The sequence below is a fragment of the Podarcis bocagei genome, assembly GCF_964188305.1.
Source record: "Podarcis bocagei genome assembly, chromosome: 5".
Classification (NCBI taxonomy): domain Eukaryota; kingdom Metazoa; phylum Chordata; class Lepidosauria; order Squamata; family Lacertidae; genus Podarcis; species Podarcis bocagei.
The window spans coordinates 95,481,123-95,504,324 of NC_138129.1; the positions used below are offsets into that span (position 1 = coordinate 95,481,123).

Here is a 23,202-nt window from a genome sequence, read left to right on the forward strand (position 1 = left end):
AGTTATAATCCATAGAAAAAACATGGTTTTTAAAAAAATGTACACAACTCACTTTATCAAACTTAAGTTACCTGACTAGTTAAACTACACAAAGTGTATTATGTATAACTTTTAAAGCACATGAAATTATGTTTTGTACACATGTAAGATTTAGATATATAAATGCCTTATTTTTATTCAAAAAATAATTACCAGTAGAAATATTGCTAGACATGGAGCTGCAAGATGCTGCTATGCATAGCCCCATTTTTGCCACTTGGGAAAATAGAAAACAAACAAGTAGAACCCATAACAGAATGTTTCACTGCAAGATTCTGGCTAGTTCATTCAATTCTCCCTCTCCAATGTTTTGAATTTTCTCCAGCAGTTGGCATTCCATACCTACTGAGTATGCTCAGTCCTCACTGGGCTGTTATTAGGGGGGTTTTCAACCTTAGATACAAGTCTGCTGGTATCTCCTTCATGTGTGTGAGTGGTGCCATCTTAGCTACACAAATAATGGCATTTGGAGAATCAAGTTCTCTATTAGTGTATAACCGGTGATGTATCCCTGGTGTGCACGTTAACTGAGTCTGTAGCTGAGAGGGCTGAAAAAACAAAAGTTGGCATCAAAGGCAGGAGACCCTAATCTTACTTTATGTGCATTTTCAGTTTCGTGTTTTAATATTTAAAGGAGCTATCAGTCTGCATGCAAATCAGCAAGGCATGAAGCTTCTGTATGCAACTGAGTGCTTGATTTGACTGGGAAGGAGGTGTGAGTGGGAAATTTCAGAAGCTTGACCTTTGCTGCAACCCAATAAGTATTATATGTTTTTGACTGGGAATTCAAACCAACACGGCTGATTGTCTGAGACTACAGGCACTCAGCACAGACCTCCATCCAAAAATGGGGTATAAAAGTGAACTATACTGCAGGGGTTGTTATATTCACATTGGGCTACAACAGCAATTGATAATGCTACAGGGTTGTTAACAAAAGAAGAAACATGCAGGATCAGGCCAAGGCTAATTCAGCAACCTATTCTCGCAGCAGCCAACCTTGTCACAATGAAATTCACCACACACTACCTTGAAAAAGCATGCTTGGGATTTAAAAGCATTATCTCCTGATGCAGAAAAGAGACAATGGATTTCCTGCAGCCTCCTGCTGGATAATGTATTTTCTATTTGGATGGTAAAAGCTTTACAACTAGGGCAGTATCTGAAGAACTAAAAGTTGTCTGCATTCGTAATCAAGTTCAAGAATAATCTACCGAACTATATTCCTGACAAAGTGTCCTGTGAAAATTGACACTAGAAAGGTAATCTGTTTTGAAGATGATATATCAGGACGATCAAACAACAGCAAGGGGGATAACAACATCTACTGCTAATTAGGGGGCTCCAAAACCCTATTGTACTACTTACCTCAAAGAGATGTTGATGGGACAAATTACTGCGGGGGTTGAGCTCAAAGATGAGGACATGATTCACTCCAGCTTGCCTCCAGCCGTATGTGTTAATCCCAAGGAGAAAGAGGAATTCTATCAGGAGAAAGCCACCTCGATAGATTCTTATGAGTGGCCACACGTTCAATGCTTTCAGAAAAATTACACCTGTCAAGGAGAAGATTCAAATGAAACATGTGCAGAATGGACCGCTCACGGGAGACAGTCAATTTTCTGCTCCCTCGCAATAAAAAAAATACTCCTCATCTGGACTTAAAATATCAGTAAAAGGCTGTGCATGACACCACACAACCTAACCACTGATCAGAACCCACTGCCCAAATACTATGCCTAAAATTAGGACAGCTGAAATTTTGGGCCCAGAAAACCCACATTCTGGGATAATTTACCTTCAACGGGCATACCTGCAGAAACTTAAGCAAGTTGAAATTAACAGCTTTTGTCACACCAGACTTACAAAAGGAGGAAGCTGCGGAGAAATTTGTACAAGGCTAAAAAGGGAGGCCATGGACAGATTTATTTTAGAAAATAAAGAGGGATCTACTCAAGTCAGTACTTCCTGTTTTAAATACAGTCATACCTTGGGTTGAAGTAGCTTCGGGATAAGTATTTTCGGGTTGCACGCTGCGGCGACCTGGAAGTAACGGAGCGCATTACTTCCAGGTTTCGCCACTCGCGCATGCGCAGACGGTCAAAATGACATCATGCGCATGCGCAGAAGTGGCGAACTGCGACCTGCACACGCGCAGACACACGGACACGGGTTGCATTCGCTTCTGGATGCAAACGGGGCTCCAGAACAGATCCAGTTCGCATCCAGAGGTATCACTGTACTATAGTTGGTGAAGATTCCCAAGCAGCCAGGGCTCAAAATGTTCTTGATAAGGTCTGCGATTGACTCACTAGGAATGAGGCATTTGCAGACAGTGTTCATCCCCAAATGCAGAACCTATACTAACACAGCAAGGTTGAATGCATTTCTGGGGCTCATGCCCCTTTCATCACAATGTATATGGAAGGCAGGGAACAAAGTGCAAGTGGAGCAGAGTTGACAACCAGTCAAACAAGCAATCTGCTAACTGGAGGAAAACACTTGCTTTTAAAAGGAGCTGCGTGTCCTGGCCTATGTAGGAAGCTTCATTATCCTGATTGGGTCTGCCTTTCCCAGCTTCATTTGCCCCTATGTACTGTGAACGCTTGCATATGTAAATGGGCACCCACAGATAATCTCTTTTCCTGCACCTTCAGCCACTAATCTTTGCTTCCCCTCCTCCTTTCCCCTTCTCTTTATTGCTTTTTGAGCTTCTGTAAAACCATCTTTATATTCTTCCATTTCCCTTTAAAAAAAGAAGAAAAATGCATGAGTGAGAGGGCTTCTAATAAATTGAATTAATTTAGTGTGATTTAGATTTCTCATGGCCGGCATCAGTTGTTCCTTGAAGCACTTTAATGTTATCTCTTCAGTTGTAAAATTTAAAACAGCAGTGAGAAAAACTGTTCATCTGATTTTGAGATCTACCATGCCAAGCAGTATAAAGGATGAGTTCTTGAGAGACAAATGAACATTATTCCAGACATCAAAAGGATGAAGAGGTAAGAACTGATCAGAATGCTAAATACGAGCATAGTAAGCATGGTAGCAATTATCAAATATTAAGTACAAAAAGAATTCAGCACACTTCAGACTCTTATAAAGAGCTTCTCTGGCACACAGTTACAAACTGCCACAATCTTTTCTAGAAAGTTGAGAAACCCTATTTTATGCCTAAATTGATTCCGCACCCCCATCTCAGAAGGGCAAATGAAGAACTAAATCAAACAGAAGCTACAGAAGATGATACTCTAGAGCTTTTCAACAAATTAAAAATAAATTGACAGACCTAGATGACATTTGCCCAATAATTCTGAAAGAAAGCCCCAACTGTAGACTTTCAAACAATGTTATGTGGTTATGCGAAAGTATTCTACATGTGATCAAAGGCACTATTTAAAAGTTAGTTAGCAATTCCAGAGTTGAGCCCTGGCATAGAAAAGTTGTTGAGCTTATTTCGGGTAAGCTCAAGTGAAAACCCTGCAGTCCCCAGATCCACCTTTAACTAGTAGACTGAAAGGGTTTCGGGGAAGAAGGGAATATAGAAGTATATCACCCGGAGTGACTGGTCTTTGCAATCAATGCCTGCTTTCTCACAGAAATTTTATGTGTAACTTTAAAATCATTTTTAGTATTAATGTTTGATTGTGAGGATTATGCCACCACAAGCCTCATTTGGGATACAAGCCTGTCCCCTTTCTGAACACTTAAAGTGTTCTTTCAAGTTTTAACTATGCAAATTAACACAAATACACAGATGGTTCTAAATACATCCAAAACTAACAAGAGCTACATGATATGAAAAGATCAATGAGCACATGTTTCACAGGGCCACTGACAAATATGCAAAGTGAAAATAGAATTTTTTGATTACAAAATACAGAGGAACAAGTATGAAATAGGGTATTGAATATATTGGATTAAATATGTTGCTTTCTGCAGAATGCATAAAGCACTGCAAGAGATAAAAAACTGTTTGTTAATTATTTATATTAAAGTGCCTAAAAACCAGGAGGTACCATACAAAAAAAACTACGAGATGCATATTAGCATATTCAGTGAATCATTTAGATAGACATTTCAAGTCATGTTAAAATGGCACTGATGAAAATGTTCTACTAGGCCCAATTTGCACAAAATATGTGGAATAATGAGAATATTTTAACTTCAAGAATTTGGTGAAAAGTACCCAAAGACAAGCAATTTTCTGTGAATTTCAGAGAACAAACTAAATTATACACAAGACCCCCCAACCCCAAGACTTCTGTCTTTTGTCAATGTCTCTCCCCGATGTCCAACACAGCAAGATCCACAGAAATCTGACATGGTTCCTAATAGTTCCTAGCAGTCCCAATAATCCTAGTAATCACAAGCACAGAAAGCTTTGCCGGAAGTTGAAGCTACATTAAATAATAAATAACATTAACTTATGGTGAAATTAATCACCACATGATTAGGCCATTCAAATTGACCCATGGATTCAGGCTGCAAGTGTAGGATGACTAACCTGAAATGATGACTGTAACATTCAACACGATGAATATTCCACAGAATAACCCGACCCTAAAGGTAGTCCATGCTGGTGCAGGCTGCAGATACAAGAGAAAGTTGGTTTAAACAAAATCATATTCTAGTCAGCTAAATTAAACTGTGCTGTTGGGTTGTTGTTTTTTTAAAAAAAAAGATTGGAAAAATCCTCACGAAATCAATAGTATCTCACAATTTATAACTCTAAACTCCTCTTGGTTTGTTTTGTTTTGAAGACAGATTCCATACTGTCAACTGAGTGAGAGATCAAGAAACACACACTCATTTGTTCAATCACTACTTATCGTTCTCTGACATAAAACAGCATATGGACACATCCACACAAGTGTACGAAGCTCTGATTGGTGCTGAGCAGGCAGCATGTTTTATCTTTATAATGAAATATCAGGCAACCGATGGAAGACTCCAGGCATTGTAGAAGATGAAACAAGGTGGCTCCCCAGAACTAAGCACCTACCTTGCTGGGAGGCAGGCATGCCAACTCAAGGGGGCAGAGGTGTATTTCGCCCCCTCAATATTTGTTTGAAGGGCTCCTCCCCAATACTGAGGGGGACTGGTATAATGTTGTGGAAGGCTGCGCGGTGTTGAGAGACGCCGTGGGGACTGGCGCGCCTGGCATGAGGCCACACAGCCCTGTGCAGTGTCTCCCGGTGCTGCAGGGACCAGCGCAGACTAGCAGAAGGCTACATTGGCCTGTGTAGTGTTGGAAGGCGGGCGTGAAGGGAGCCGACACCCCCCAGTCTTGGGGCGCCACTGCTGGGAGGGGGTGACCGGTCACTACAGCGCTGCCGGGGCAGTTCCCATGTCACTGGAGAGCCCACTGCAGAACAGCTGGGGGAAAATGTTGGTGGAGCTCTGGCAAGACATTAACCCCTAGGGACCCAGCCTTTGCCCAAGTATGCCAGGTACTGACACCAGCACAAATGAGCCTTTTGTTTGTGTCTTAGAATGAGTGACGTGTCTAATTAAGAGACAGCTCCATCAAGGCCTCTGGTACGCTTCATGCTGGTGGGAGTTCTCGAGCTCTTTGCTTTAACTTGTGAGCTTGCATGAAAATAAGCAGCAAGAATGCAAAACAAAATCCGCCCTTGAAACTGGAGAGCACACAAAGGTCAGATAAAAAGCTTCCAGGCTTTAAAACCACATGCAACTTTCTCTTGATTTGGGGACAATTTTTGTCCTCTCCCGGTCCTCTGAAGCCAAAATCAGAAATACAGAAGTGGAAATGGAAGAATTTGCCCATGCCAGTTCTTATAACTGCATATGCTCAATTCGCCCTGTCACACCAAAAAGCTAAAATGCAGTTGTTGTTAATAACAACAACAACAACAACAACAACAACAACAACAACAACAACAACAACAACAACAACAACAACAACAACATATTACTTATACCCTGCCCATCTGGCTGGGCCTTCCCCAGCCACTCTTAAACCCAGCTAATTTTTCATCACCTGTGCAGCTCCCAGTGGTGGAACACGTAACCGCTTCATAGCTTTCTGTCGGTCTCCATCTTCCAATTCGTTAGTCACCACTGTCTAAAGAGCCAAATAAATAAATAATCAATCATGCCTCAATTCAAGACCTGTTCATTCAAAGATGTTTGGCAGAAGGAAAAAACGTTCAATAACTCAGTTGCTATCAACGATCACAACAGCAGAACGTATTTAAAGGTACAAGTTCTTCGGTTTATTCAGATATACCACATTGTTGCCATAAGCTGGTTAGCAGCATTTCGAGAAGATAGAAACGCTAGCGAATACCCGAGCGAATTTTGTCTAAGGACAGGTGAAACAAACAGGCCAACGTACTCTACCTCTGTTTCAGAGATGAGCTGGTTGATTTTTTTGCAAGTATAAAACGGTGCCACTTCAACGTGTGCGACTCTCCAATCTGCACCTCGGGGAGTCTCCAGGATCTTGTCATGTTTCTTGAGGATTTTACGGAATCCTGTGAAGTTTAGGTTCTAAAGATACAGAAAAACCCACCACATTATTTTCTTTCAATCTTTACAACATTAACTTTGATTTGAGATCAGAGAACAGGAAATGTGAATCAATCTTCGGGGGGGGGAGCATTTAAATGCCATAGTTTGTACAGACTGAAGCCTGGCAAAAAATAACAAATGCAGTTAAATTAAATATTCTGCCCTGTTGTAGGAAGCAAGTCTTTTCATTTACTGACATCAAAAGGAGTCTACACTCAGTAACAGAATGAACTTAAAGACCATCCTAATATTTCCAGATAATAAGCTAGACAGAAATTGTGAAGGAGTGCCTAATTCAGATTAAATGACACATCTCTGCTACTGAAGCCATTAGTGTTTATTTTGCTAATTCTTAAGAAATCAGCTTTAAAAGAAATATCCATTAATGCCCATTGGGGTTGTCTTCGTAAGCAAAACACTGCATCATGCACATCATGTTTTAAAATTAAGAGTAATCTTTGGCTATAACCTATATTTGGTTGCCTATTAAAATCTGATTGGTAAATTAGAATAATCAAGTTTGGCTGAAGGCCAAACCCTGTTCTCCAGAAACCCTTTAATCCAGAAGGGGTGGCCTTGGTTACCATGGGCTGTTCAACATATTAAATGGAAAACAAACCAGGGTTTGCAAACAAGCATTTACTCCCAAGCTCACCGAAGAGTGTACCTGTATCATATATCAAAGGACCACAGTGCAGAGGTAGAGCATCTGCTCTGCATGAAAAACCTTTGAGGGGAAAACCCTGGAACCTCCAACTAAATAAACTAACATGTCTAGATAAACTACATGTCTTCTGGAATGCTTGTGTTTCACAGTTTTGTTTTTGGGTGTACATCTTAATATCTTCAACATCACACCCCAAAATAAGTAAAGAGTCTCAAATGGCTCTTAATGGGAAAGCCACTCCAAATTTCAGGCACCCAGATATCCAGAGCATGGGCATTTCTAGAAACTAGAAGGTAGCTATGGCTTTTGCCCTCTTTGCTGTCTGCTGCCAAATATATCAAGACTGTTCACTGAAGATTTCTTTACTTGGATTGGGGCTGAAAATTATAAACACCAGAGACTAAAAATAAGAATGCATAGTGACATGTAATCTGCATAGCTATTCAATGCTTAATTAAACCTGAACCAGCTGTTTTTGTTCAATTTAGGGGGGGGAGCATTGTTTACAAATTCAGTCTTCCACGTCAAAGGACATTTAGAACAGCTGGCATTGAGAAAAAGCAAATACTAAGGATATGTACCGGTATATCTTGTTTAGTTCATGCTCAGGGGTGTTAGAGGACCAATAGTAACTCTAGTGGAGCACATGTTATGTTACTTCTGGGGTAGTATGTCAACCTTTGGTCTCCACCCTACACTCAGCTGTGGCTTCTAGAAACTGTCAGCCTATGGCAGCAGTCACATCCTAGGAAACTGCTTCAACTGGCCAACTAAACCAGGTGAAGTTTTTCGATGGGTCTCAAACGCTCAGTGAGTTATGGACTTGCCCTGCATGCAAAGACAGACTCCGGTGGATTGAGCGAGCGAGACCAATAATGGGTCCAACAGTCAAGAAGGCAGTTTCTGAACATGCTGTGGAGGGAGGTGAGTGGGGCTTGTCCACGTGGAAAGGCAGCCTATCTAGGAGAAGGAAAACTCTGATCCGAAACATCTGCTGCCTTGCAGGGTATCTTTGGAAGAAGGAAAGGCTAAGGAGTAAAAGCTACACCAATCTGGAGTGGAGTCCCTAAGATGGTTCCATGGAGTCTTGTATGCCTCCTTCCGGCAACTCCTGCAGCTAAGCTGGTGCTAGTGAAGTCCAGAGTGGGGTCTTGTCATCTAGGCAGTCCAGGATCTCCATACACACTGCCCCGGCTTGTGCCCTGAGGAAGTCACTTTATTGCTGCTAACACAGCAGTTTGAGGTGCACTCCATTATCTCTCAAGACAGACAGATGCCAACAAGTTCGTGTTCTTGTAGTATCTGAGACTGAGCTGAACTGCTAAAAGGCACAAAGATGCACCACTACAGAGCTTTTATGCTATGGCATATTTCTCTCTCCAACCTCTTTCTGTGTGGATATGTATATATACTCTGTTGTATAAAAGTTTCTTTTTAACCACGCATCCATAGATTGGTAATAATTATGCTGAAAAAATGATTCCATTTAATGCAGCCACACAAATTCAAGACCAAATTTGAAAGCAAACAAAGAACAGCAGGATACCGTGCCTATGGGAGAGGTTATAAGATTTCAGCTCAGCTGAAATGGTTTCCAATTTAATTATGCCTGGAGTGATTTAATATTGGAGCTTCGTAGTATGGAAAGGAAGGAAGAGGACAGGGATATGGGAACAGGAAGCCAATGCATTAATGATCTATATTACTGCCAATGAGAAACCTTAATTACTTTCTCTTGAAGGAACCCAGCATTTTCCTCCCTTGGGGCAGTTGTGACTTGTTTCATAAAACTAAAATGGAAAATGGAAGCAAAATCATGGTTTTGGCCATAGATTTCTCTGTGACAAGTAATTTTGCTTGATGTGGGAGTAATTATAGCTTTTTTACATGTCACAAGAATATGAAGCTATTGTAAAGCCTATAGTGAAGCTATTGTTAAATCATCATTTGTATTTGAATTCTTGCAAGTGTCTTTTTACTCCAATTGCACTCCAACTGAAATAAAGAGTTCAACACAGAGAACATCAATCTTAAACATTTCAGAAAGAGGAGAAATGAGAAGAAATGGTTCTGGGAGCAGTCACAGGGCTGTTTATATAGCACCAAACCATGGTTTGGCATGCTGTCTAAGTGACTCAATTCTAAAAAGCCATTTGGTAGCCCAGGTGTTGCCCTCCAGATGTTGTAGGACTACAACTCCCATTATCCCTGACCACTGACCAAACTGGCTGGGGAGTGGGAGTTCAATCATATCAAGAGGCCACCACATTGACTATCCCTGTGTTTCAGAGTCAGTAACAAATTCTGCTGTCTACTATCCACATTTAGATTATAAGCCACAAGGCAGGACCCCATTTTCATCTTACTTTGTAAAGGCACAGTGACAATAATAGCACTATATGTGAATTTTAGCTAGTTCGACATAGTCTTTCCAATGCCCTCTGTTCCTAATAGACATCCAGAAACCCACACTGGCCAACTGCTAGTGCCCCCAACCCTCTGGCAAAAAGAGTGCCCAGTGGCACGTATCTCCTGGGTCCCTTAAATGCCCCAGAGAAATTACAGCACATGATGACATAAGGTCGTTTTAAGGGAACTGTACAGAGAAAATATGGCTGCCCCCATTGTTTTCCAGGGGCATTTTGAGGTTCTGCTTTTAAAGTGCATGGAACAAATCAAAGAGAGATCACCCAGCTACCTCACCTAATAGTAAGTAGTCCCCCCTCCACACACAACATTCATCCCCCTCCCAGTCCCTGAAAGGTTATTGATTTAATGCTTGGTGTACAATTCTCAGCCACTTATATGAAGCGATGCTGAGGGAGGAAGTGAATTAGATAAGGGCTGTCAATTCTCAATAGCTCCCTCCCACTTATCCTTTATTTTAAGAAACAAAGTACTCTAATATCTTGTTCTAGTCTTAGGAAGGAGCCAATGGAACAGGTCACTATCACAGCACCAAGGACAGCTCCTAGTGATAAACTTGCTCCAACAAGAGTGGAATGTGAACTGAGGCCTTGTGAGCTCTGCCTCCAGTCCATCTCTCCTCCTTTTTCAGAACTAGAGTCTGGCCTGAAGACAGGTGATTTTCTTGCACTCTATGACGTCTCACCTAGTGCACTCTCTGCACCATTGGACTAAAAAAGGTAGCATGGGAGACGCTTGGAAGGCACCCATAAGGATCCTGGCTTTGGTTCTATGGGCCCTGATGCTGTGGTAGCTGGGTCAGTAAGCTTCTGCCTGCAAGCCTTGGGTTCAGTGGTCCCCTGATCACCAGCATCCAGTTCAGAGTCAGGAAATGTCTGGCTCCTTAGCAGTTGACAATGTAGCCTCAAACTCTGTCCCGATTAACAGGGGCATGAAAATCAGTTGAAGTCTGGGACATGGTTGAGCGCTTGCTTTTCTCTCTATGCAATGGCTTCTACCCCAGTAATATATTGGAATGAATGCCATTATTTCTTCCACATTCCTGAAGGGCTGTCGTTGATTCTTAAGGGAAAAGTAAATCAGTGTGCTTGAAGACAATGCTGTAGTGGATATAAAATTTGCTTATCCCAACTTTGGTGCTATAGCCCAGCCTTTCTCAACCTGTGGGTCCCCAGATGTTGTTGAACTACAACTCCCATCACCCCTAGCTAGCAAGGCCAGAGCTCAGGGATGATGGGAGTTGTAGTCCAACAATATCTGGGGACCCACAGGTTGAGAATCGCTATAGACACTCATAATGGTGACACCATGGGGGAATAATGCCTATCTGCCATCTTGTGAAAGCAATCCCAGGCTTGCAAGGAACAGAGCAGCTCATTTTTCATGCTCCCCACCAATACCAATGCAAATGTGCCACCCACTGTTCCTTCTCAGACTGCATTGAATTTGTAAGAGGAGAAGACAGGACCAACAAGACAAGCCCAGCACTGAAGTGCAACTCCTCGTGCTGGATGGGTTATTACTGCTTGAGTAACAACATGCCTTGGAGATATTGCAGGTTCAGTTCCATACCGCTGCAGTAAAGTGAATTTTGAGTTACGCAATTTTTATTGTTTCCAATTGCATACAGAAGTTATGTTTGCACTATACCGTAGTCTATTAAGCCAGCCCCCCACCCCTGGTTGCAGGAGGGGGAGGGGGAAAACTCAGCTCCAGCCCTAGCCAGCTCCACTTCCATGGCCAGGCGAGGGGTGGCGGTGGTGGGGATCTCTTCCCCTGGAAGCGGCCGGGCTGCCTGCAGCTGCACCCACATCCTCAACAGGAGCAATATCTCTGAAGCACAGTAAAATAAGGTATGACTGTATTTCCTCAAATAAGTGCCCCCCCTCAATGTGGCATAACGAGCTGACTACACACCTAACAGGAGAAGGGGGAACTTGGCTGAGGTATGTTGCACAGAAAAGAACCTAGGTTATCTCAATCACCCTGTTTTCAAAAAAAAAAAATGAGCACCCAGTTTCCGATTTCCCATGCAAAATAATGAGGCCAATGCCATAGTTCCATTTCTCTAGACTGAGATTCAAACCTTTGTACCATTTCCCTTTTAAGTGTTCTCTCTCTGAACTATTGGACTGCTCACAGGGACCTTGTTATGCTAAGTTATATTCTTCCTTGTCCAACTGGCTTCCTTCCCTCTTCCTTGCACAATGTTTGCTCCAGTCACAAAGACAATACAAAATGTGCTGTATTGCAACAATGCCTGTGTTGACGCTTCGGTGCCGCAGAAGAACTAACTGTTCTACTGGGGTGGGGTGGGGTTGTCATCTCTCTTTCTTCATGCAAGTCTCCTACCCACCAGGCTATGAAGTAGGCTGACTGCTGTGTTTAGAATGAAAATCCTTCCTTTCCTGCCTGACCAAGGCTTTTGTTAATGTCCATGGCCAAAAATGTTCTGCCCAGATGGCTGCTGGCAGCATTTTGTGTGGCAGGGATTCAAATCCATACCCGAGAGGAGCCCTTGAGATTGTGACTACAGGTGTCAAAGTCACAGTCCACCTGCTTATTGGGCTACAGAATGCCTGTGATTGGGAAATGCAGTGGGCTTCTCCTGGCAACATATAGGAGGGGGATTGACGGCACAACTCTGTGATACAGGACATGCTTTGAATGCAGATGGAAAATCCCACATCTCCAATTAAAAAGTACAGGCAGAAAGTCATCTGCCTGAGACCTTGGAAAGTTGCTCCAACCTAAGTAACTGAGCTAGCTGTATCAGCAGTTTGACACAGTGGTCTGGTTCACATGCCACAATAAACCAAAGTTAAAAACTCTAAAGCTCCTGTTGCACTGTCCCTAGCTCCTGCTGTTGTCACACCAAGGACAAAACAAGCTAGATTTTGGCTTGCTGTGCCATCTGAAAGGGTTCAGACAACATAAGCAGTCAAACTCTGGCTTGTTTTATCTGTGGCGCAGCATAAATGCGGAAAGAGCACCATGAGACCTCTTGGTGTCACCTATTGCAAAGATCTGGCTTAATCACTAAAAACTATTTGGTAGGAAAGACTAGAAAATAAGATCACAATGCTTTAAGGAGCACAGGTGATACCTGATAGTTCTGCAGTAGGATGAGGCTGAGGTAGAACTCACTAAAGGCCAGTTTCAGGTCTCTGATGTTCCTGTGCTGAACACGCTCCTCATGGGACAGGTGGAAGACTGGCATTTTACGTTGCCGCAGAGTGGTGAGACCACTGTTTTCTCTCTGTGCATCCAAAGTAGACTGCAGTTCATTCTGTAGTGTAGCAAACCTGCGCTGAGCTTCGGCAAGCTTCTCTTTAGAAGGGAAGAAGAAAGCAACAGAGTGTGATCATACAATATTACAAATGAGTACTCAGTCAAGTTTGTCAGGATATTTTCTTAGGAACTCTGTATGAACATATGCACATTATGTTGTATTGTTCTAACTGTCTTGACAGGAAACAAGAGTTTAACATCAGCACCTGCAGCTAAAAACTGGAGCTTTCACCAATGAAAAATGGGAGGGGTAAAACACTCATGCTTTTAATGTTTTGTTTATTACTGCTTTGATGGTGTGTTGTTGTTGTTTAAAAAAAGACAAAAAATCTGGAGGCTTCTTCCCTAGCCAATCAGTGTAGAAGGTCAATTTGAGTTGTCTATAAAATTCCAAACTCAAATCAAGAGTTATGGAAATGCTTCCAATATTCCCTGAGAATGGAGAACATTTTCACCCTGTCTGCAGGTCTCCAGAACAAATACAAAACACTGGTTTTGAACATGAAACCAGTTCGCTCAACATGAGGGAAAATTCATGACCTGCACTCCCTATTTTGGCTCATACTATTACAAATTGTGAATGTATACTGGAAAAGTTTCAGCCTCTCTTATGTATTCTCTGAACTCAACTTAAATCTCTGTCTGATCATTTGTGTTGGAAGAAGGCTGCTTTTAGATTCTACAAATGACTGATGCTGCTCTATGAAGGAATTATAGTTACATTTTATTATTCATCATTCTATTATTTTTTAAAGATCTTTATTAAAATTTTCCAATTTTTTGCAAACAAAAGAAAAAACAAACATAAAAATATTAAAAACAGTTAAATTTCACACCTTATTTTCTTGTAACTTATTTCCCCGACCTCCTCATACCTCCCCTTCTTGTATACCCAGTTTGAATTATTTGTACAGCAAATCCTTATCTCAATATCTTAGATTATTATAACTTTAAATTCTTTCTTACAAAAAGAAAGTCGTTTTATCATAGTTACCGCTTGAAACCACTTAATTTCAATCCAGCATCATTCAACATTCCTTAATTTTGCAATATTTTTGTAAATAGTCCTTAATTTTTTTCCAATCTTCTTCTGCCGACTATTATTCATCATTCTAAAGTTCACTGGGGGTGGAGGAGAAACTGGAGGGACCAGAGGTCTCCCTCTGCCCAGCCCAAAATATTTCTGCCAGCCTCTGCCCATAAGCATGGAGCTCTTTCTGTCTGCCAAAAGTGAGGGCAGAAGTACTGCCAGTGGGATTGGCACCAACAGTAGTCTGGAGACTCCCAAAACAGGGCATATTCCAAGGGTGAGGGCAGGCTGAACTGGTCTGGGATCCACTGGATCCCAAGCCAGCCCCACTGCCATCACCTGATGCCATCTGGCTGAAATTCTACAGCCTATAATCCCAAACCTTTTCACCAGAGCCAGCAAAGCAGTGTGGTTGTGGGAGGGTTAGTAGTTGCACTGCCCAAGTACACTCTGTTGCTGTCCAGCTGGGCTATGCTTGGTCCATACCCATCTTTAAGGGTGACTCAAAATATTGATCCAAATGGCAACTTTATATCTCTAGGAGGTTCCTTGTATTTCACTCATTATCATCTTCTTCTTCTTCTTCTTCTTCTTCTTCTTATTATTATTATTATTATTATTATTATTAATAATATTTTAATTAATTAAATTTGTATGCCACCTACCCATAGCTCTCAGGGGAGTTCACAACATAAAATTACAATATAAAATACACAATACTTCAGTCTTTTGATTCTTCGTCATAAAAGGTGGGAAAACCAGAACAAACATGATCACTGAACTAGTAGGACTTCATTGGGAGCTACAGTTTCTACTTAGGATCTAGTCCCTGGACTAAGTCAAGAGTCCCGGGCTGCTTTGGGAGGAGGGCAGGGTACACATTTAATAAATGATAATCAAAATAAATGCTTGTCCTCAGTGCCTATGCTGCTCAGAAAAGAAATCTGGAACCCAAAGCAAGCTTAATATCTGCTGTTTATTAGTACTGCACTTGTTATGACACTTGCTGGCTGTACTATTAAAAGGGAAGCCTCTTTGGCTAAGACACAGGAGAAGCAATACCTTCTGGGACACCTTCCAGATTCTGTCACTGTCAGTCACATTCCCAGACTGCCCGAAACTTCCTGACCTGACAAATGAACTTCTATTACTGTGAATCTGTAAGGCTGACTATACAAACAAATTCTCTCCATATAAACAGAAGGTCAGCAGCCAAGGTGTGGTTAGTGTTTGCAATGAAGAGAACTAAATATGATAATTCAATAACCTGTCTGTGAAGGACTTTAGCCTGCAGAAGAGATGGTGAACTACATCACCCCCTCTTCCGCAAGCTTTGCTAACTTATTCAAGACTTGTGGGGGTGGAGGGGGGTGATTGTGGTTCCTCTGTGGTGAGGCGAAAGTATTTTGCATATGCTCAGATGTACTCACGTCTTAATTATTGCTTTGGATTTTCTGTGTAAAACCTAGCTGAGCACTAGCTGTATGACATAGGGTCTCATCCGATCTTAGTTTAGCACTATGGGGCTCACACACTCCCCACCCCCCAGTGTAGCCCATGAAGATGTTGGAAGCTTCTGCTTAAAAAAAAAAAAAGCTCCTTGTTATATCCAAACTTGGGGGAAGGTTGCTTATCTTAAACAAGATTGGATCTATGCACCCTGCTTATTTACTAACCAGGTTTTCCCAAGTTCAGACAGATGTTCTCGGCTGTTTCCAGTGGGGTAAGATACGTTTCTGCAGTGGCTTCACAAGGAACCTGTAACACTCTGACATGATAACAGCATCTACAGAAGTTCCTTGATGTCTATCCTACATCTGAGATGGATCAGGGCCATCAAAGGAAAAGTTACAATATGTGCAGCTTTTTAGTTTGGAAAAGAGACAACTTAAAAATGAGACTACAGGGGACATGATAGTGGTGTTTGGTGTGGGGGAAATGGAAAGACAGGTTTTTCCTCTTTGATAATAAATAAGTAATAATTTTTTATTTGTACCCCGCCCTCCCTGGCTGGAGTACACATATTAGAACATGGGGTCATCCACTGAAGATAAATACTGGTCACCGTGCCATATTATTTTAAACCCATATGAAGAGATGGGCTTCATCTTAGAGCTGAATCTGCAAATCCCCCAGCTAGGGAGATAAGAAAGGGAAGATGTCAGACAAGAATAAGTGTTTTGTTAAAAGACCAGTTGAGTCTGGGAAACCAGTCACAATGACACATATTACACCTGTGTTGAAAGTTCTGCACTGGTTGCCTATCGGCCACTGAGCGAAAAAACATCAAGCTTCCGCTGTTGACATTTAAACCCTGAAACTTTCACATATTAGCTCAATGCTATCCTCTTACCTGAATAAAATGTGTTGATTTTGGCAAGTTCCTTTTCACAGGTTTGAAAGAATTTCTCTTCAAACTTGGCAAAATACCTTTTTACAGTGTCTTCATCTGTGACTGGGGGGAGGAGATACAAAAATAAATTTAAATAAATATTTTTGTACAGAACTCATAGCACAGAAATTGATGAAATGTTCCATCTTACTCTTTCATATTTCTCTGATGGAAAAGTTACGTGTGAACTAGCAAAATTGTCACAAAGGCCTCAGACTTGAAAGAGTATTATTAATTATCATCATCATCATCATCTATCAGAATTTACAGACCTATCCCCAGAGGTCTCAGCAGAGCAGTTCACAGAAAAAAATCAACATAAAAGCCACTATATATATATATATATATATTTGCTTTCGTAGATTTTCACGGGTACAGGAATGTAGGTTTTGGTGTCTTCGGGTGTCTTCCCGTGTAAGAGTTGGGGTGTCTAGGCGACGTTTCGACGAGGTCTCACTCGTCATCTTCAGGCTGGTGCTTTCGGCTTCTTGTTACTGGAACAGAGCAGGATCTCAGTGTTTGAGTTCCTATAAATACTGTTGAGGGGGTGTGGTGCAGAGAAGAAGTTCCCAGGTTATTGTGCCTTTTCTTCTTTTGTTCCTTAATTACTTGGGGGATATCTTGAGTGATATCTTGAGTGATATTCTGAGTACCACTTAGGTGGGTCATTAAGTGTGGATTAGTTGCTATAGCTTTCGTGTCTTGACCTTTTGAGCTTGTGAAGAGATTTTTCTGAGAAGATGGCTGTACTGCACTTAGTTGTGCTCTGGCTGGCACAGGGCACAAAACCACAGCTCGCCCATATACACGAAGCCAAGCCAGAGCACAACTAAGTGCAGTACAGCCATCTTCTCAGAAAAATCTCTTCACAAGCTCAAAAGGTCAAGACACGAAAGCTATAGCAACTAATCCACACTTAATGACCCACCTAAGTGGTACTCAGAATATCACTCAAGATATCACTCAAGATATCCCCCAAGTAATTAAGGAACAAAAGAAGAAAAGGCACAATAACCTGGGAACTTCTTCTCTGCACCACACCCCCTCAACAGTATTTATAGGAACTCAAACACTGAGATCCTGCTCTGTTCCAGTAACAAGAAGCCGAAAGCACCAGCCTGAAGATGACGAGTGAGACCTCGTCGAAACGTCGCCTAGACACCCCAACTCTTACACGGGAAGACACCCGAAGACACCAAAACCTACATATATATATATATATATATATATATATATATATACACACACACACACACATACATATATATACACACAATCAAAATAAAAACAACAACCCAATAACACCCCGCTCTTTCTAGTTTACATACCAAGAGAAAACAAAAAGGTAAACTAGATGAGCCCGTGACATACACAATTGGATCCTAAAAGAGCAATTGACACCTCCTTAGCCTGATTTTATTATTGTCCCTTCTTCCCATGTACATTTGAAAGTAGTTTTCCCATCTGTTCCACCATAAAGTGAATTGAAACAACAATCTATATATAAATTCCACCAATGTGCTCGGAATTTGAGCAAGGCAAGCTGACCTCCCACGAGAAAGCAATGCTTGGCAATCAGCACTGGAACCAATGTTGAACAATTCATGGCGGTTCCACGTGGATCATCATTACGAAAGGACTTATAATGAAGCATGCACACACTCTTACCATCTCCAATGGTAAGAGAAAGGCAACCATATAATTCCCCCCAAAGAGGGTAGATAGAATACTTAAGAAAAGTAAGTTTAAAGTTTAAACTGAAGTATGATAATTTCTGGTTACACTTTATAACTCCCCCCCTCTGACATTTAAAAACTGAACAATGGAATGTGTCACGCAGACATGTTGTTGAACCGGAAGATTTATAAAACAAATGAAAACAGTTTCTGTAAGGAAGGATTAGATACAAAAAAACCCCACCACTTCCTCATTGCAAGGGACTAACGTCTTTTACAGGGCTTGATTTTATAAGATATGTTCTGTTCGCAAACGAATATGAACATTTGAGGGTTCTTCCAACAAATGTCTTTAAAAGCTAATTAAGTCTTTCCTTTCCAATATTACAAAAGCATAGCAAGAAGAGAGAAACGTTCAACATCCTTAAGCACAAGAGAGAAATTTCCCATTGTGGAGAAGCAAAACCACATGACTACGACTGCAAGAGGCAGCATGAAAACATTTGCAGAAACTGCAGTAAGTCCTGTTCCTCTTAAACTAGTATGCAGGATGTGTGCATGGGTAGAACAGAATGCAACAGAATGAGGTGCACCAGAGCTTGATGAGGAAGATTTCAATTTACACATCTGCAGACCTAAAACTGTACTATGGTAGTGAAGAACATTTGATTAGGGAGATCCAAGTTCAAATTCCATGGCTGAGCAGGGCTCAATACTTACAGGCTTACATGGTGTCAAGGATTCATTTTCTTGAGTAGCTGAGGCAAATAAGGGTCAGTTACGCCTTACAAAGTCAGTTCAGACCCAACGCCAGCCATAGTTTAATAACTGGTACCTTGGTTTGCAACCGCTTTGGATTACAACCGTTTTGGATTACAACCACGTCAAACCCGGAAGTGTGTGTCCCTTTTTTTTTGGATTACAACCTATTTTTGGGGATTACAACCAATTTGGGGGGGGGAGGCCCCATTGGCGAAAGCGCACCTTGGGTTACAACCTGTTTTGATTTACAACCGGACCTCTGGAATGGATTATGGTTGTAAACCAAGGTACCACTGTATTGTGGGATCCTGTGCTCCCTCCTTGCTCTGCCCCTCTGTTTTACAAGGGCCCCCCTGTCTTCATTGACTCAGAGATACTATTATGTCTGACCCTTAACAACGGCGACCAAAGAAGCTCCTAAATTAGCTTTTGGAAACTAAATTACTGTACACCGTCATTGGGTGATCTCTGTAGTAGTCTATGAAAGGTTGCATTTTCAATCAAGTCTCACTTTTGTGCTGGATATTAACAGCAAGCAAGTAGCCTTGCTTAAAGCATCACCCTGTCTCTCTGAGTATTTGTCCCGTCCCCGTCCCCCCGCTCACACCATTTTGTTGTGGGGCCTCACTTGCATACATCAATAGTGAACTCATTCTTTAGCGTCTATATAGCCAAAATGGCACTATCCATGCAGGGAGGCCTGGTGGAGTCACAAGCCGTACAAAGAATCTTTAGGGAAAGGGTCCTGAAAATGAGTGAGGGGTTGGACCAGCAGAATGAGAAATGAGCCATCTGACGAGTTCCTGGCTAAAGCAGTATACAAAGTTCAAAGCTCATTCTTAGCCACTACACAGAATGTGGTACATAGATTTATGCAAAAGCATGAAGGTATTTGAGAGACAAAAGTAAACCTTGAACACAAGGCAGAGCTTTGATTTTATACAAAGATTTCTTCCGCATTCATAAGCCGTAAACATCTAAATGGAGCAGGGTCATATTAAAGCTGACCTGCACAAACACTTTTCATAACGCTTACTTTCTAATCTGTTTTCACACAGACGCCTATTTACTGGCTTTCAACAGGAGTGCAAGCAATACAACCTGCCATCAAAAGGTTTCCCTTTGCTCCCTTGACAGCTCAATAATTTAACTGTGCTAGAGTAGTGCTGCTCAAGGCTACTGTGCATTTATTTTGTTCAAAGCCAGCCAGGACAAAGATGCAAAAGCCTTTCTAGGATGCCAAAAAGTTGGCTAAGCAGCTCCATGACAATAGATGTAGTTTTCAAAAGTTGGTTTCCAAAAGAATTCCTTTGGATTTTTTTTTAATTCAAATCTTTATAGAGTGCTTGCTCATGGATAGGGCATCTAAGGAAAATCAATCAACATTGCAGGCTTGCTGCTATCTCCCAGAGGTTGCTATCTAGAAGCTGATTTAGTTTGATAGATTAGAAAAGAACAAAGTGCTTATGCAACAGAAGCTGGAGAGATGTGCCTGATTGGCATTTTATGTTACTTTGATTCATTTAATGTCCTTCTTATATTTTTATTGCATAATTATTTTGTACTAGGAAGTGTTTTTATTTGCTAATGCTTTGCGGTTATTGTGAGATGCTCAGTCTGGTGGCATACAAATACTGAAACAAAAAAACACACACACGCCCAAAAATCCATCCCTTGCTGCAAAGGCTGGCATAGTTTAAGCTCCTTTCTTACAACATGCAGATTGCAACAGCCCATAGCGGGTTACATGGCTCATCCTTGAGTAGCATGAGACTCCTTATGTAGGAATAGTCTGTGCCATTATGGCCATGCTACAACCACCCTAAAACCTGCAGCACACCAATGTGGGAGTCATTTAGAGAACTGGTCTCTAAGTTAGTTAAGAGATCATTGTGGAAAATTTTCAGATTGACTATACAGTTTGTCACTTATAGAAGAGAAGAAATGAAGTAAATAGGAAAGGAGGAGAGAGAAATGGGGGGGGGGAGGAAGGAAGGAAGGAAGGAAGGAAGGAAGGAAGGAAGGAAGGAAGGAAGGAAGGACACATAAAACAGAACTTAAAAACCACAATACACCAATATCCAAACTAGGTCTCATGGCTAAGTTTTAAGTACTAGACAAACTAAAAAAATTAACTAAATATACTTAATTCAGCTGCTATGCAAAATTTGTATTACATTGTATTACATTATTCAACTGAAAGAAAAATGTACTACAACTTGTTCCAGGGCTTCTGGTTTACTTCAATGGGGAAAAATCAGGTGCATATCTGTTACAGATGTATTGGTCATCTATCACATACAGGTCCAGTGCCTATGCAGAGAAATGTTCAGAACTTTCTAAAGTCTACAAATTACCACTCCACTCACATGCATCATAATACCTCATGTGAATGCTACAGGGAAGGGTTCTGTTCTGTTCTCCTTTGACTGCCTTGGGAGAATCAAGTCCCATTCTCCAGTGACCTTAGTCCATGTGCCAGGATGAAAATGCTTCCCATATTTGATGAGTAATGCTGAATTGGTTTTTTGCAAGGCCTGAACCCCAAAAGATGGAAAATAGGTGGTAGAAATGCAACAGTCATAGAGTTTTGTGCATAACTACAGTTTTAAACATTGTACCCAGGACACAAGTCCAGACTTGCAACCAGGTGAAGCAATCTTCCTAAAGCAGCTGCAGCAGGGCAAAATACAAGACTATAACAGAGCACTGTGTGGTCACCCACATTCTATTACAGTAACCTCTGAGCAGACATACCATTTCATCCAGCCTTCATTCAGGCACAAGGCACTGAGCTGATCAATGCCACCCAAAGTATGCAGAAATGAATAATCAACTAGGCATATACATCCCCCAAATCAGCTTTGAGTCGTTTGTACCTCTTGGAGAGTCTTCTCTATGAGAAAGCAGTTGTTGCTGTTGGTGACACCCATCTGTCTCAAGAGACAACAGAGTGCACCTCCAAGGGTGATGGCAAACCACTGCATTAGCAGCACAGAAGTGACCTCCCTGGGGCGCAAGCCTGGGCAGTGTATATGATCCTGGGCTGCCCAGATGACAATACCTGCCTCTTGGCCTCACTGATGTGGTCCAAAGGAAAAGCAGAGCAATACATTTGGCACCAACTTGGCTGCAAGAGTTGCTGGAAGGAGGTGTAGGAGGTACCATCCAACTGTCTTAAGGACCCCACTCTGGATTTGTGACAGGTTTAACCTTTAGCCTTTTCCTCCCCTGGAAATCTCCCTCCAGGCAACCAAGGTTTAGGAATAGAGTTTTCCTTCTCCTACCTTCCCAGGTTGACAAGTTCCACCTGCCCCTCACTTCCCTCTACAGCACAGGCAGAAACTGCCTTCTTGTGAGAAAGTAGTGTGTGCATATTTGATATGCCTAAGTTCCTTATTCATTTCTACATATTTAGGCTACTGTTGGCACTGAGGTCATCACACTTGACAGCGTTGCGCACAAACAAAAGCACTGGGCTAGATGCAATGGTATCCCAATTCAGAACACAGTTCTGGGGTGTGGGTGACCATACAAAGCTTTCTGGGTCAGAAATTCTTTGTGCTGGTGCTACCTTAAGCAGATTGCTTCATCACGATGCATGGCATGACTTGCACTGGGTAATATCTATGTAAATTGGTTAAACACAAAACCATGTGATTGCTGCAGGTCCATCAACTATTTTTTTGTCACTTGGGGTCAGATCTTGACAAAAATCACACTCACGTGTTATTCATACAAGGTAAAAATTCACCCTTTGGGGTAGAATGACTCAAGGCCCATCTTCTCCTTTATATTCTCTTCCTGCTGTCCTAGTCGTTGCCTCTGCTTAATTTCTGTTTCTATTATTTTTGTTCAGGAAGCATTTTCTCACACTCAGGATGCAAAAGACTTAATTCAAGTAATGTTGAGGGCACAGAAGTAAATGGCAAGTACAGACTGACATGACAGCTGTCTCCTTTCTAGGAAATGTGCACAAAGTAGCCTTGTGTCTGCTGCCAAAAATTCACAAAGCAGGTGCATTGCAATAGATCTTGTTTGAAAACATGTCTCTGGGAGCATGTTCTATTAGCTTCCAGTGCCATACCTTCTAAGATTTAATGTATGTTTTCAATATCTCTCTGCTACGTTTGTGCACCACCTGTTGCTAGGTCTCAGTTTCTAAAAAGTCATTAAGGCTCTTCCACCACTGCAGGAGATGATGCTCCTCCCCCCAAAACAACAACAACAACAACACAAAGAAAGAGTTTTAGAGAGTACTAACAAATGAAAAAGCAAATAACCTGGGGCTGGTGACAACTGTAGTCCAAAAAATCTGGCAACCACCAGGTTGGGGAAAGTGCTCTAGAGCTAAGATCAAGTGTTGAGATCAAGTGTTAGA

General features: G+C 41.7%; 1 protein-coding gene across 1 annotated transcript in view; it reads right to left on the minus strand.

Annotated features, from left to right (window-relative positions):
• Positions 1 to 23,202, minus strand: part of XPR1 (xenotropic and polytropic retrovirus receptor 1) — a 103,507-nt gene that overhangs the window by 36,039 nt on the left and 44,266 nt on the right. Inside the window, exons 3-8 of the mRNA XM_081194395.1 lie at positions 16,345 to 16,446; positions 12,777 to 13,000; positions 6,406 to 6,555; positions 6,044 to 6,127; positions 4,547 to 4,628; positions 1,408 to 1,595 (exon numbers count right to left, since the gene is read on the minus strand). Of these exons, the coding sequence (XP_081050521.1) occupies positions 1,408 to 1,595; positions 4,547 to 4,628; positions 6,044 to 6,127; positions 6,406 to 6,555; positions 12,777 to 13,000; positions 16,345 to 16,446 (830 nt within the window). The remainder of the gene's footprint in view (positions 1 to 1,407; positions 1,596 to 4,546; positions 4,629 to 6,043; positions 6,128 to 6,405; positions 6,556 to 12,776; positions 13,001 to 16,344; positions 16,447 to 23,202) is intronic.